At 55.8% G+C, this 13,076-nt stretch overlaps 5 protein-coding genes across 5 annotated transcripts; 3 read left to right on the plus strand and 2 right to left on the minus strand.

Moving 5' to 3' along the window:
• Window positions 1-98: 98 nt before the first annotated feature.
• Window positions 99-1,502, plus strand: LTR77_006369 (uncharacterized protein; the record flags this gene model as incomplete). Its single annotated transcript, XM_064803611.1, has 1 exon — window positions 99-1,502. The coding sequence occupies one exon, from the start codon at window positions 99-101 to the stop codon at window positions 1,500-1,502; it is 1,404 nt and encodes a 467-aa protein (XP_064658526.1).
• Window positions 1,503-2,176: 674 nt separating this feature from the next.
• Window positions 2,177-4,732, plus strand: LTR77_006370 (uncharacterized protein; the record flags this gene model as incomplete). Its single annotated transcript, XM_064803612.1, has 4 exons — window positions 2,177-2,663; window positions 2,716-3,428; window positions 3,482-3,632; window positions 3,690-4,732. The coding sequence occupies 4 exons, from the start codon at window positions 2,177-2,179 to the stop codon at window positions 4,730-4,732; spliced, it is 2,394 nt and encodes a 797-aa protein (XP_064658527.1).
• Window positions 4,733-6,684: 1,952 nt separating this feature from the next.
• AOX1 (Alternative oxidase, mitochondrial precursor) lies at window positions 6,685-9,023 on the plus strand (the record flags this gene model as incomplete). The annotated part of the gene is made up of 7 exons (XM_064803613.1): window positions 6,685-6,737; window positions 6,792-7,608; window positions 7,665-7,808; window positions 7,868-8,030; window positions 8,092-8,137; window positions 8,192-8,933; window positions 8,988-9,023. 7 exons carry the CDS (start codon window positions 6,685-6,687, stop codon window positions 9,021-9,023), a joined length of 2,001 nt encoding a protein of 666 aa, XP_064658528.1.
• A 265-nt stretch (window positions 9,024-9,288) lies between these two features.
• On the minus strand, window positions 9,289-10,863 carry LTR77_006372 (uncharacterized protein; the record flags this gene model as incomplete). Its single annotated transcript, XM_064803614.1, has 1 exon — window positions 9,289-10,863. One exon carries the CDS (start codon window positions 10,861-10,863, stop codon window positions 9,289-9,291), a length of 1,575 nt encoding a protein of 524 aa, XP_064658529.1.
• A 785-nt stretch (window positions 10,864-11,648) lies between these two features.
• Window positions 11,649-12,144, minus strand: LTR77_006373 (uncharacterized protein; the record flags this gene model as incomplete). The annotated part of the gene is made up of 2 exons (XM_064803615.1): window positions 11,649-11,972; window positions 12,034-12,144. 2 exons carry the CDS (start codon window positions 12,142-12,144, stop codon window positions 11,649-11,651), a joined length of 435 nt encoding a protein of 144 aa, XP_064658530.1.
• Window positions 12,145-13,076: the final 932 nt, after the last annotated feature.

A 13,076-nucleotide genomic window follows, 5' to 3' on the forward strand; every position in this document is an offset into this window, starting at 1 on the left:
CAGGTAAGTGTAGGTGGACGTGTATAAAAGCTACGGTAGGTGTCTGCTATCTCGTCCATCTACCCTTTTCTCATTATCCCTCCGACCTGAGTTGCAAAATGAACATCCTTCAACAACTTGAAAAGTCTATCGTCTCCCCCAACCAGCTCAATACAGCTGGTGTTCCTTCGGCCTCTGTGGCCATACTCGAGGATGGCAAGATCTCCGCACACGTCATCACCAATGGTCAGGAGAACACAGAGACCGTGTACCAAGCATGCAGCATCTCGAAAGCCATCACCGCCCTCGCAGTAGCAAAGCTTGTCGACGAAGGTCGAATCTCGTACGACACCCCAGTCGTCGACCACCTTCCGCAATCCAGCATAGACTGCATAGTCGATTCCAAAACATCACACCTGATGCAGCACGTCACCGTCAGCATGCTCCTCTCCCACACAGCAGGCCTCTCCCAACACGGCTTCCCAGGATACCTCAGCGAGCCGCCGTCTGCGGAAGACGTACTAGTCGGCCAGCCACCCTCCAACACCCCCAAGATGCACTTCATCACCTTCCCAGGCGCTCAGTTCAAGTACTCCGGGGGAGGTTACACAGTCCTGCAACTCTTCCTCGAAGCCTTGCTGGAGAAGTCCTTTCCCGAAATCATGGACAAAATCGTCCTGAAGCCTCTGGGCATGACTCGCTCCTGGTATGGAGACATCGCAGCTGGAGAGACGAACTATGCGTCAGCGCGGTGGACTGCCGAGGTCTCCTTCCCAGGCGACGCAAAGTACCACCGCTTCATCGAGCATGCGGCTGCGGGGCTGTGGTGCACACCATCGGACCTGCTCAGGGCGGTATCAGCTGTACAGGACTCGATCTACACTGATACCGGATTTGTGTCGCAAGAAACGGCTAAGAAGATGCTCACGTCGGTCTACGAGTCGTCGATGCTGGGTGGAATGGGACTCGGCTGGCCTGTTGGGGATCAGGCCTTCGCCCATGCCGGAGACAACTGGCCTGGATACACTGCCTACGTATTTGCCTCTCACGGTGGGATCAACCATCCAGGCGGTTCTGTACAGCCGCGCAACGGAGTGGCTGTCATGGTGAACTCTGTCCTTGGTCACGATGTCGCCATCAAAAAGATTGTGAGCGCGATCTACTACCTCAAGGGTTGGGAGCGGTTCAAGATGCTGCCTTCGGGTTACGGGAAGGATGATTACGCTCCGTACGCTGCTCCTGAAGGCACTCCGGTAGATGAGGCGTGGAAGGACTGGGTTGGAGACTGGGGTAGTGACTGGCATCTCGTTGGTAAAGATGGACCAGCCTGGCAGTACCGTCAAATGCAGCCGATGAAGTTGAAGCCTGCTGCTGCGCCTGTAGAGGTGTTTGAGGACGGTAGGAAGGAACTGTTTCTGGTTATTGACGGGTTGAAGGTTGGCGTGAGGTTGACCTGGGAAGATGGGAGGAGAGTTGTTCAGTTGTTGCAGAACGAGCCGGAGACATTGAAGAGGCCAGAATAAAGGCAGTCGGGTGCTGTCAAGAACTATCTGTCGATTCAAGCCATGTGCGATACGCGTGATAAGGATGATATGCAATAGCTGCGTATCTATAGACTCGGAAGATACTCCGTCCAATATGGTCGGTCTGCCGCCCAGATTGTTTCCACTGGTCGATCTCCAAAAAGCTGCATCGGCAGAGTGACATCCCGTTGGCGATCATCATGCGGGCGACAGACTCGGTGGCGTTCGTCGCTCCGAAGAGGGAATGGCTCGTTCTCCTTGTCGCAACGCTTGTGCAACGGGGCAACGTCACCATCGAGCAGCGTACGAGCCGTCGAAATAGAGTGTCTGGAGAACGAGAACGCCGTCGAAAGTATATGAAAATGGTATACAACAGTTTCACAAGACAACCGCCCTGGCAGCGCGCTCACCTCCGAAAAGGATCACAGCATTGGACACACGACCTCGTTCCTGCATCGATGTGCCACTGCCACCCTCGCTCCCACGGCAGCAACTTCCTAACCCTGTCCTATAACTCGCTTGTCTATCACTCTCGTCTGACCATTCACCCGCGCTTGGACATCTTGACGTAACGCGACGTCCTCTCGTTTGTCTCCATTCGATTAGTTTACCCCCATATCACTTTGGCATGCGCTGGCATTATTATAGACTAATGGTCTCATTTCCTGTTGCTGATGGCAAACGATTCCCGCCGACGAGCCTCCATCTTCCGCGAAGTAGGTCTGGAGAGCGACGATAGCCTGCCTTCACCGCAACCCGGCTCGGTTAGAAAGGAGCGCCCGCAGAGCGTGCGGTTCAGGAGCAAGGACGAGATACACGTGTTCGAGCAATACCACGACGACGATCATGCGCCGGTAGCAGAGCGCGACCATTTTCAAAGGGCAGAACACACGTCGACGGTTCCACCTGCAAGAGTCAGCCAGTCGCCTCTCCCCAGCTTCGCGAACACCACTATGTATCGCATCGGGGTCTGCGTGCTGTTGATAGCGGCGGCGGTACCCTTGCTGCCACGAGGATTCATAGAAGGGCACAGGTCGGCTCTGCCGATTCAAGGTGTCAGTGGAGGGCCCATACCAGAAAAGGCGGTGTCGCCAAAAGTGTTCGATTTGGACAAAAGAGCAGACACGCCGACAGACTGGTGTTTCAAATGGGCGCAACAATGTAGGTCGGCACGCTCATGGTCCGGCCAAACTCTATACTGACGAGACCCCAGCTGCGATCGTGAACGGTACCCTCTATCTGTACGGCGGTGAAGCTACCACCGAGGATGGACAGACATCAAATACTTGGAACAACGACTTCCTTACCATTGACCTTACGAAAGACTGGCAGATCAGCACGCCCTCCTTGACAGGTCTACCCAGGCCGTCAGGTCCACCGGATGTCGCGTTGGGATACTTGTGGAACTCGTACGATTCGCTGTACCTTTATGGTGGCCAATTCTCCTGGAAGCCACCAGTCGAACCTGAGCCGTTCTCACTCTGGGAATACGACATCGCAGACTCTTCGTGGACCGAACATAGCAACCCAGAGACTTCTAGTGGCAAGAGTGCCACCGATGAAGGCGAGCCTGTGCAGAGATCGGCAGAAGGTGCTGGTGTCAGCGTACCGTCCCTTGGTAGAGGGTTCTACTTTGGCGGCCATCTCGATGCGTACACTACGCCTGGCTGGGACGTGAGTGTCTGGCGACTCTACCTGCAGTCATTGTTGGAGTACACCTTCCCAGGGTACGCCAATCCCCAGGTCAGTTCTCTGTCCGGCGATGATACCGCGGGCTCTGACGGCGTATACCGCAACATCACCAATGCTGGTCTGCAAGACACTGCTGGCTTCACCCGGCGTGCCGATGGACTACTCATCTACGTGCCAGGATTTGGCGACCAAGGGATCTTGTTGGCTTTGGCTGGCGGGACTAATACAACGTTTGTACGTGATCCCAACACCCCTGCGTTGTAGGTCGAATGCTAACGAGCCTCCAGACACAAATGAATGTGCTGAACGTGTATGATATCGCGAAGAGCTCGTGGTACCTGCAGTCCACTTCTGGACCAACGCCCAAGATCCGCGTGAACCCTTGCGCAGTCGTCGCTGCGGCTGCAGATGGTAGCAGCTACAATATCTACATGTTTGGTGAGCTCGTGATTGTCAACTTGAACTCGGACTCCACTGACTCTCCATAATCTGTAGGCGGCCAAAACCTCATCCCGGCGGGCAACCAAACGCAATTCAACGACATGTGGATCCTCAGTCTCCCCACCTTCACCTGGATCCAGGTAGACCAAGGCGGACAGTCGCTACCTGACGGAAGAAGTGGGCACACTTGCAACGTCTGGGATGCACAAATGGTCATGGTGGGCGGCTACACCGGCGGCCAGCTCTCTTGCGAATACCCAGCGACTTACGTCTTCGACCTGAGCAACCTACAATGGGTCCAGCAATTCACCGCGCTCAGCGCAAATGCCAAAGACGCAAGCGACAACCCGTTGAACCAACAAGGCAACCAGAAGGCCTCGGGCGGAGACCCTGGTGGACTGGAAGGGTCGTACGGCTACCAAGTCCCAGACGCAGTAATTTCAGTCATCGGCGGCGACAAAGACGGCCACGCGACCATCACGACACCAATCCAAACAGCTACCGCCGGACCTCTCAAGACCGGCTCACCAGTCACCTATACCATCACCGGTTCCAACGGAGCCACGATCACAGAAACTGCCATTGGCGGCAGCAAGGGCGGCTCCACCTCCAGCGATGATGACGGAAGCGGCGGCCCCAACATCGCCGCCATCGTCGTCGGCGTCATCTGCGGCCTGCTCTTCCTCCTCATCTGCTACCTCCTCTTCTGCCTCTTCCTCTACCGCAAGCAACTCGCCCTCTACAAACGGCACGTCGAAATGACGCAACGCCAGGCCGCAGGGGAGAAACCACCTGCGATACCCGGTCTCTGGACGAGCGATAGCGCGAAGACTTCATCAGAGCGCCCCAAGCCACCCGCAGGGCTGTTTGCGAGTTCGAATGGGGAGGGCTCGAGTCACGTCGGCAGCCACGGCGCATCACAGGCCGGCAGCGGTGGGCAGACGAGCTCGAATACAGCAGCGGGCGGATATAGCTCGGTGAGGAGGAGTAGTGACGAGAGCAGTACTGAGAGTGATTTGCTTGGTGGGAGAGAGCCGACGTTTGTCGGAGTGATGTTGCACCCGCGAAGAAGTTTACGGGTGACGAACCGAGACTGAGCGAGCTGGCGTGTTTGTGTAATATGAAATGTCGTTTGGATAAATGGGAAATAACTTGTTCGTTACTGGACACGTATCACTTTTCGAAGATGTGCTGCTGCTTGCCCTGCTTCTGCTGACGAATAGGCGTCTGTACTGTTGCATACTTACTGGACGACTGAATGTCTCAGGCTGGAATGCGTATTGCCGCTGCGTTGTTTGGTTTGAGTTCCATGATACCTTGCTCGGGGTCAGAGAAGCGGTGGCCCAAGGTGTTGACACCTCGTGCTTCTGAGCGAGCTGATCAGGAACCCAGCGGCTCGGACTCGCGAAGAAATGCTAGTCTGGACCTTATAGAGTGCAATGTGCATTTCGGTTCATGTTTTGGAACACTTGCCGGGCAAATCCTACGCACGCACGAGGGCGCAAGGGCTCGGTGCAGCTTTGCTCCGTCAGTTGCTGACTGCATGTGCAGCGCACGCGGACATGGCCTCCTACCTCTGGGTTGACTCGTGCTTGGGCGGCCGCTGGGGTTGTTTACGGGCAGTGGCATACGCTCCCTTAGCAGAGCTGATAGCCTCGTGGCGGGGGTGGTGTCTGCACTGAAGTTTGAACTTGCTTTTCTCGGAAACCGTTTAGCAGTCGACAACGGAGACGGCACGGTTCGCCGTAGAACTAGAACTAGGCGTTATAGTTAGGATCCACCTCCACCTCGCTTTTGAGGCTTTTTCCTCCGTCCCCATCCTCTCCAGCAGTAACTAACCCGCTCGCGGCATGTCCGCCTGCAACAATTCCTTCTCGCCAACACTGCTCGCTATCTTTTCACCCAGGAATAGACGCCATATCTCCCACTTCAGGCTGAACAGCAGCGAGCTATACCCGGAAGCCGGCCAGCTTGCGTACTCCCGCGACTCCGCAGTCCTTTCCCCGCAAAGAGCTATCGTTTAGCTGCAGCGCGGGTCTGGGGTCTGGAGTGGACCCGCGCGGGCCAAGGAACCACATGGCGTCTTTCCTTGCGAAGCAGCTGGAGCTCGGGGTATGCAAGACTGCGGCGTCTAAGGCTGGATCGGCAGTGCAGGGAAGAGGCAGTGCCGAAGGAGATGCTCAGCGTATGAGAACGGTACGAGGAGCAGACTCGCTATGGAGGGAGAAGGGTAGCATGGCGAGGAAGCCTACCTCAAGCTCTGCAGTGTCTACAACTTCTGCCCTTGCTGTAGAGCAGACGAGAGGGCGAGTCCTACTGCAGGGCATTCCCGCTGCCGCGCCGCTGGCACATCATGACCCACTTCCCCTCTTGGCCAGCGACCACTTGCATGCCTTGATGGTCGTTTTTCGGTGCCAACCTCCGGCCATTAAACCTTCTTCAGCCATGCGCAGTGGTCAATGGTACTATGTAGGTGAGCCATGAGTGCTCAGCATGAGTCCAGTCCTTGTAGGAGAGAGCATCTCGGTCCGCGAGCAAGGCAGATTTGAAATAAAGCATCCGTTCCAGAAGAGTAAATGGCAAAGATGAGGGACACCTCGATCTCCAGCATCCCGGCACCTACTCCTCAAACTCATGCGGCCAGGGTAGCTCTCCAAGCTCTCTGTGAATTGATTCGGCCAAACCAACATGTATCCTATACGTGGAAGCGCGGAGGCAGGCTTCTGTATGGCCACCTTCGGTCTATCGAGCCGCCGAGTGGTATTGCGTGGCCCAGCAAGGTAACACGGCCGTCTCTCACGTCGATCGCCTGCAGCGAAGCCTTCTACTCGTTCCCAAGAAGGGAGGCATGGTTCCAAGGATCGTGTAGACCACCAGATGGGATGTGGGGTTCCTGTTCTCCGAGAGAGCTCGTGATCGGTGCGGGGACTGCTGTATCCTTATACATATGTCGCCGTTCTGCTGGGACTTGACACGTTTTCCTCATCTTGACCCTTGTGGTGAGAGTGACTGAACCAATCTTCCAAAGCATACCAGTCCTGACGACAAGATGACTATCCCCGACGAGGTTGACGTTATTGTGTGCGGTGGTGGATCATGCGGGTATGTTGTTGTCTGGCTGTCTTCAGAAGGGAGCCGGAACTGACTGTATACCAGGTGTGTGGTGGCAGGCCGCCTGGCCAACTTGGACCACAACCTCCAGGTGATGCTCATCGAGGCCGGCGAGAGCAACCTCAACAACCCATGGGTGTACCGACCAGGTATCTACCCGCGTAACATGAAGCTGGACAGCAAGACTGCCACCTTCTACTACTCCAGGCCATCCGAATGGCTCTCCGGCCGCCGCGCCATCGTCCCATGCGCCAACATCCTCGGTGGTGGGTCTTCCATCAACTTCATGATGTACACCCGTGCCTCGGCGTCCGACTACGACGACTTCAAGATGAAGGGCTGGACCACCAAGGAGCTGCTCCCACTCATGAGGAAGCACGAGACCTACCAGCGTGCCTGCCAGAACCGTGACCTCCACGGCTTCGAGGGCCCTATCAAGGTCAGCTTCGGCAACTACACCTACCCCATCATGCAGGACTTCCTGCGTGCCGTCGAGTCCCAGGACATTCCTGTCACGGACGACCTCCAGGACTTGGTCACTGGCCACGGCGCCGAGCACTGGCTCAAGTGGATCAACCGCGACTCTGGCCGTCGTTCCGACTCTGCCCATGCCTACATCCACAGCACCAGGCAGTCTTACCAGAACCTGCACTTGGTGTGCAACACCAAAGTCGAGAAGGTGCTGCTGGAGGGTGATAAGTGTGTCGGTGTCCGCACCTGCCCAACGAAGCCGTTGTCTCCCACCGAGAACAAGGCGAAGGAGTACAGGTCCAGGAAGTTCACCATCGTTAGCGGTGGTACTCTGAGCTCACCGCTCATCCTCCAGCGATCTGGTATCGGTGACCCAGAGAAGCTCCGCAAGGTATGTCCTCTCATTTGACTCGTCTTACCTCGCAGCAGCTGACAGCATAATCTCAGGCCGGCGTCAAGCCTTTGATCGACCTTCCAGGTGTCGGTCTCAACTTCCAGGACCACTACCTTACCTTCTCCACCTACCGTGCCAAGCCGCACGTCGAGTCGTTCGACGACTTCGTCCGCGGCGACAAGGAGACCCAGGACAAGGTGCGTTGCCATATAGCCAGCCTTCCCGGTTTCAAAATGTTGCTGACCCTGCCACGCAGGTATTCGCTCAGTGGAACTTGAACGGCACTGGCCCGCTTGCCACCAATGGCATCGAGGCTGGTGTCAAGGTCCGACCAACCGAGCAGGAGCTCAAGGAGTTCAAGAACTGGCCATTCCCGCAGTTCGTGGAGAACGGATGGGACCAGTACTTCAAGGACAAGCGTAAGCTCACATCGCCACTCCTTTCCCAATTCCAAGACATCGCTAACGCTTCTGCCTCCAGCCGACAAGCCAGTCATGCACTACTCAGTCATTGCCGGCTGGTTCGGGTGAGTTTCGCCATCACAAATCCTGTCACGATCATTAGCTAACACTCTTGGAAGCGACCACATGCTCATGCCCCCGGGCAAATTCTTCACCATGTTCCACTTCCTCGAATACCCCTTCTCCCGCGGCTTCACCCACATCACCAGCCCCTCGTGCTACGACGCCCCCGACTTCGACGCGGGCTTCATGAACGACAAGCGCGACATGGTCCCCATGGTCTGGGGCTACATCAAGTCGCGCGAGACGGCCCGGCGCATGGACGCCTACGCCGGCGAGGTCACGGGCATGCACCCCTTCTACGCCTTCGACTCCAAGGCGCGCGCCGAGGACATGGATTTGCAGACGACGAACGCCTACGCCGGACCCAACCACATCACGGCCAACATCCAGCACGGCTCCTGGTCTGTCAAGCAGACGGGCGGCAAGCCCGTGCAGACGAGCTGGTTGAACAGCAACCAGGTCAGCATTCGCGACGAGCTGCCGTACTCCAAGGAGGACCTCCTCGCCGTCGAGGAGTGGGTCAAGCGCCACGTCGAGACCACCTGGCACTCGCTCGGCACTTGCTCCATGGGTCCCAAGGAGGGCAACAGCGTCGTCAAGCATGGTGTGCTGGATGAGCGCCTCAACGTCCACGGTGTCAAGGGCCTCAAGGTCGCGGATCTGTCGGTCTGCCCGGACAATGTTGGGTGCAACACTTACTCCACCGCCCTGCTCATCGGCGAGAAGTGCGCCATGTTGACTGGTGAGGACCTTGGATACAGCGGCCGTGCGCTCGACATGAAGGTGCCGGACTACCAGGTGAGTATCCTAGAAGTCCTACCGTGTCTGGGACATCTGCTAACCATTCTGTAGGTCCCTGGCGAGTTTGTTGGCTTTGCGCGCTTGTAGTTGGCTGCGCTATGATGGTAAGACAGGACTTCAAAAAGGATGTATTGAGAAAGTAGTTACGAAATTACGTTTCGCGATGAACAGTTCTCCCTACCTCTGTGACTTGGTATAGTTGTGTGTTGTTGAAGTTGGAAGTCAAGGTGTTGATATCACCACTCTCCTAGCGTGAGCTTGTGCTGCAGTAGACCTCCCGTCCCGTAACCTTGCTTGCCAACGCCTCGCTATGATCAAAACATCTACAATCGTATCATGAGCCATCGTCCGTCTACATCAAATTCCACACCAAAGTTCCCAAAAACACGGCAAACATCAACCCCGTCTGCGCCTTCACCAACGCCGCGGCACTATCATCTCCGAGTCCAAACGGTAGCCCTTGATACGAGAAGGTGACGTTCTGTTTAATCGATTTATTGTAGCATTCACCATTCTCCACGTCCAGATTCGTAAGGTCATTCGGCACAGTGAAGAACATGTACTTCTCCTGCTTCAAATTCTCGAATCCAGACGTGTCGTATGGAAAACGGTCGCCGGGATCAGTAGCGGAGGTGTTGCGGAGCCAGATGCATTGGACTTGGTCGGGATACTTGACGGCCATCTCCGGATAGGCACTCATCACGTCTGAGTTCGACGTGTCGGCTACGAGGATAAATTTGCGGTTCGGGAAAGTCTGCAGCACTTTCTCGAGTAGGAATTTGCGGACGTGCAGTGTCTCTTGCCAATTACTGAAGTTCAGTGGTCGGGTGTCGAAGCTCCCGCCTGGATAGGTCGAGTAGATGAACTGCATGTACGTTCTGGTGACCTGCTCGGGTGTGGTGGTCAGGTAGTGGAAGTGCATGTCTGGCAGGGAGCTGGACCAGTTGGCGTAAATTTCCGGCATGTTCATCCACGGCCGGAAGGCTCGCGCGAAGGAGTTTAGCAGACCTTTCTCGGGCTCGTAGATCTTGGTGACGCGCAGGATATCGTCAATGTCGGAGACGATGGTTATACCTTCGTTGGGGACGAGGTAGGCCGTGCTGTTGCCGATTGAGGCACCTTCTACGTGGGTGTTCAGGCGTTGGATCTGCTGAGTTTCGTTGCCGTTCATGAGTCCAGCTCCGTCGATTGGCACGAAGACGTCAAAGTCTCCTTGGTCAGTCGTGGGATACGGCAGGGTGACCTGCTGCGATCCTCCACTTGGTGTCACAGCTCCACCACCCCCATCTTCGCCGCTGGAACCTTGCATGGGCGCCGGCTCCAAGTTTATTGTAGACACATTCACATCTCCCTGCTGAAGCACGAATATGCTAGCCGTCAGATTCCTCGCCTGATCTGCCTGCGACTGCGGGAGGTCCTCAATATCCACGTCTGGCAGAAACACGTTCGCCAGGTCATTCAAGGTATCGTTCGAGATGTCCGGCTGCTTGTAAACATTGCCATGGAATCTCACATTCCAGCCCTGGCTCGTGTAGTTCGCGTATGGATCGATGTTCAGTACTTGTGTTGGAAGCGCAGCCACCTCAGAGTCCGAGAGGCTTAGCGAGCTCTGCACTGCACTGCTGTCTGGATAGTCCTGGAAGAACGGCGCGATCCCAGAGGCAACATAACTGGGTAGATTGCCCAAGTCGCTCAATACGCTGTTGACGCCGGACTCGACGTCGGAGAAGACGTCGCCGAGGTCGCGTCGGTGTCGGTAGGTTCGCGTGGGGTGGTATTCGACGGCGCTGGGTGTGATCTCGGGATGGCGCGGAGAGATTGGGTCCGGATTCGGATCTGGGTAGGGACTCGGTGCTGGCGTAGCTGCTGCGAGTACTGATAGTAGTGCTGCTGGGAGAAGCAGGCTTCGTGTGTTTAGAGAGGGCATGTTGGGGAGGAGGGCGACCGCGCCGCCAATGTCAAGACCGGAGAGCCAGACTGCCAAAAGAGATGTTGGAGAAGTATGTGCGAAGAAGAGGATGGCCTGTACTCGCTTGGTTATGAGCGTAGTCTTGTTGTCTTCCCTACCTTGCTGTCGCGAGAAGTTGGATAGACTCTCCTCGGCGTCGCTCAAGTGACGTGGCTCGGGCCATCCATCCTTCGTCTCAAAGATACCGCGAGTCTCGAGAAGCGAAGTGAGATGGCAGTCATCGATCATCAACGTCTCAGTCATCAGCCTTACAATTGACTCTCGTCCGCGATAGAAAGGTCATATGGGAGGAAGAAGAAGAAGGAGGGAAGAATGAAGCCTCCCGTCACGCAGAGTTCCTTGGAAAGAGCTTCGTCTGACTGCGTCTGACAAGCCCAGAGCGATCGGCGTGCTGCTTCTCCTAAGATACGATACTGCAGAATCGCTGTTGTCATTCAGACTATCATTGACGAGGAGCATACGATCCATGGCAGTAGGTAAGGCTCTCAAGATACTCATGTCGTGGCCTCCAGCAGAATCATTCTAGGCGGCCTACTCAAATGCTCCGTCCTCTTCTCCCAAGACTCATAGTTCTCTAAATGCTATCGTAACACATCTTTGTTCGGCCCGTTGCGGGACGATAAGCCATTCCCCCCAATGCTTCATGCGTGTACCCGTTTGCAGTCTTCTCCTTAGCTCGGAACTCCCGGATTGATCCTCCTCCCTACACCGTACAAGCGTCGCTTTCGGTATACCAGCGCCAGTTACTTAACACTGATCAGCTGGGCAGCCGCCAAAGATGAAGCGGAACGATTGAGCCTACAGTTCAAAGTCAGCACAAGACCATCTCCAAGTCCCTCGATTCCGAAGCAACGGACCTCTTCGTCCCTCAACTTGAAGCACCCATCATTCTCACCAAAGACATGAAGCACGGATGACACGATGTTGTCCTCGCAGTAGTTTTGGCAATCGCAAGTGTCGCCGGGAGAAGCGATCAAGCTCACATCCTGCGAGTTGATGCCGTGGAATCTGACCGAGCGGCGGCCATACTGGGTCAGGCAGCCGGGGTTGTTGGTGTCGACCGCAAGCTACAAGATAACGTAATTAGCTTGTGTTGCGCAGGGACTCCAGATCATGCTTTGGACCTACGCCGCAGCCTTCGGAGCAGTTGTCATCGTTGCAGAATTCGGCGAAGGTATTTGCGAGCGCCAGATTGCTGACGAGGCCGAAAAGGGCGAGCGTCTTGGTGATGGAGAGCATGATGAGGAAGAGTGTTTTGATATTGGTCTGCTCGAGATTTGCTCGAAGGGTTGTGGACGGTGAAGTGGTGATTGGAGTGCAATCGGTGCGTGAGCGATTGAAATATGTGGTATGTGAGGTGTTGCGAGGACGAGTTGCGGTGTGATGAGAGCTGTCCAGGCCTAGACCTTTATATACCTACCGCCGTCTCCTTCTCGATGTGGAGCACCCAGAGACTATTTCGAGCAGGATCCAGACGTCTTCGTACTTACACTGACATGTTGGAAGGCGGTGCTAAGCCCTGTGCAATCTCGTCAGTACTCGGTCCCGGTCGCAGACCCGAGCGACAATCTCAGCAACGAACGCAAGTCTACACGAATATGCCAAGCAGCCAACACACCGCAAAGTAGTGTGGTGCGGACGAATCCCAAGCCTCTGCCACTGCCTGTAACGCTCGCGTGGCTGATAGGGCTGAGCGCACAAGCATGTATAGCAAGGACAAGCTTTGTTGACGGCCAAGTCAGTGGTGCTACCAACGAAATGGTTGGTAGCCGCCTGCGAGCTTCGTGGCGCCACTGAACTGAAGCCTTATGCATAACTTGGAGTAGGATTGTGCCGTCGCGCTTCGGCCTCCGGGAGCTGACGAGAGCTCCTACTCCAAACAGCAAGAAGTGCAGTGCAGACTCTTCAGATGTGCGGAAACTCTGTCCATATGGTACCAGCTGAATGAGAGACTCAGTTCAGGACTCCAGCCTCCAAGATGACTCCAGACCCAGGCAGATTGTTAGGTAGGGCGAGGAGGTGATGTGAGCACTTCCCCTGCCTGAGCAACCGCAGCGCTTCCGCAAACATATTGTAATTAGGCATTCGACCAGCCGTTACTGCAGTGCTCGTCCAGCTTCGATGTCTTTACGGTCGTCCTCGGTTTCGCTTTGGCAACTCGCAAATTGGAC

Source organism: Saxophila tyrrhenica, assembly GCF_035928015.1.
Source record: "Saxophila tyrrhenica strain CCFEE 5935 chromosome Unknown scaffold_9, whole genome shotgun sequence".
Classification (NCBI taxonomy): Eukaryota; Fungi; Ascomycota; class Dothideomycetes; order Mycosphaerellales; family Extremaceae; genus Saxophila; species Saxophila tyrrhenica.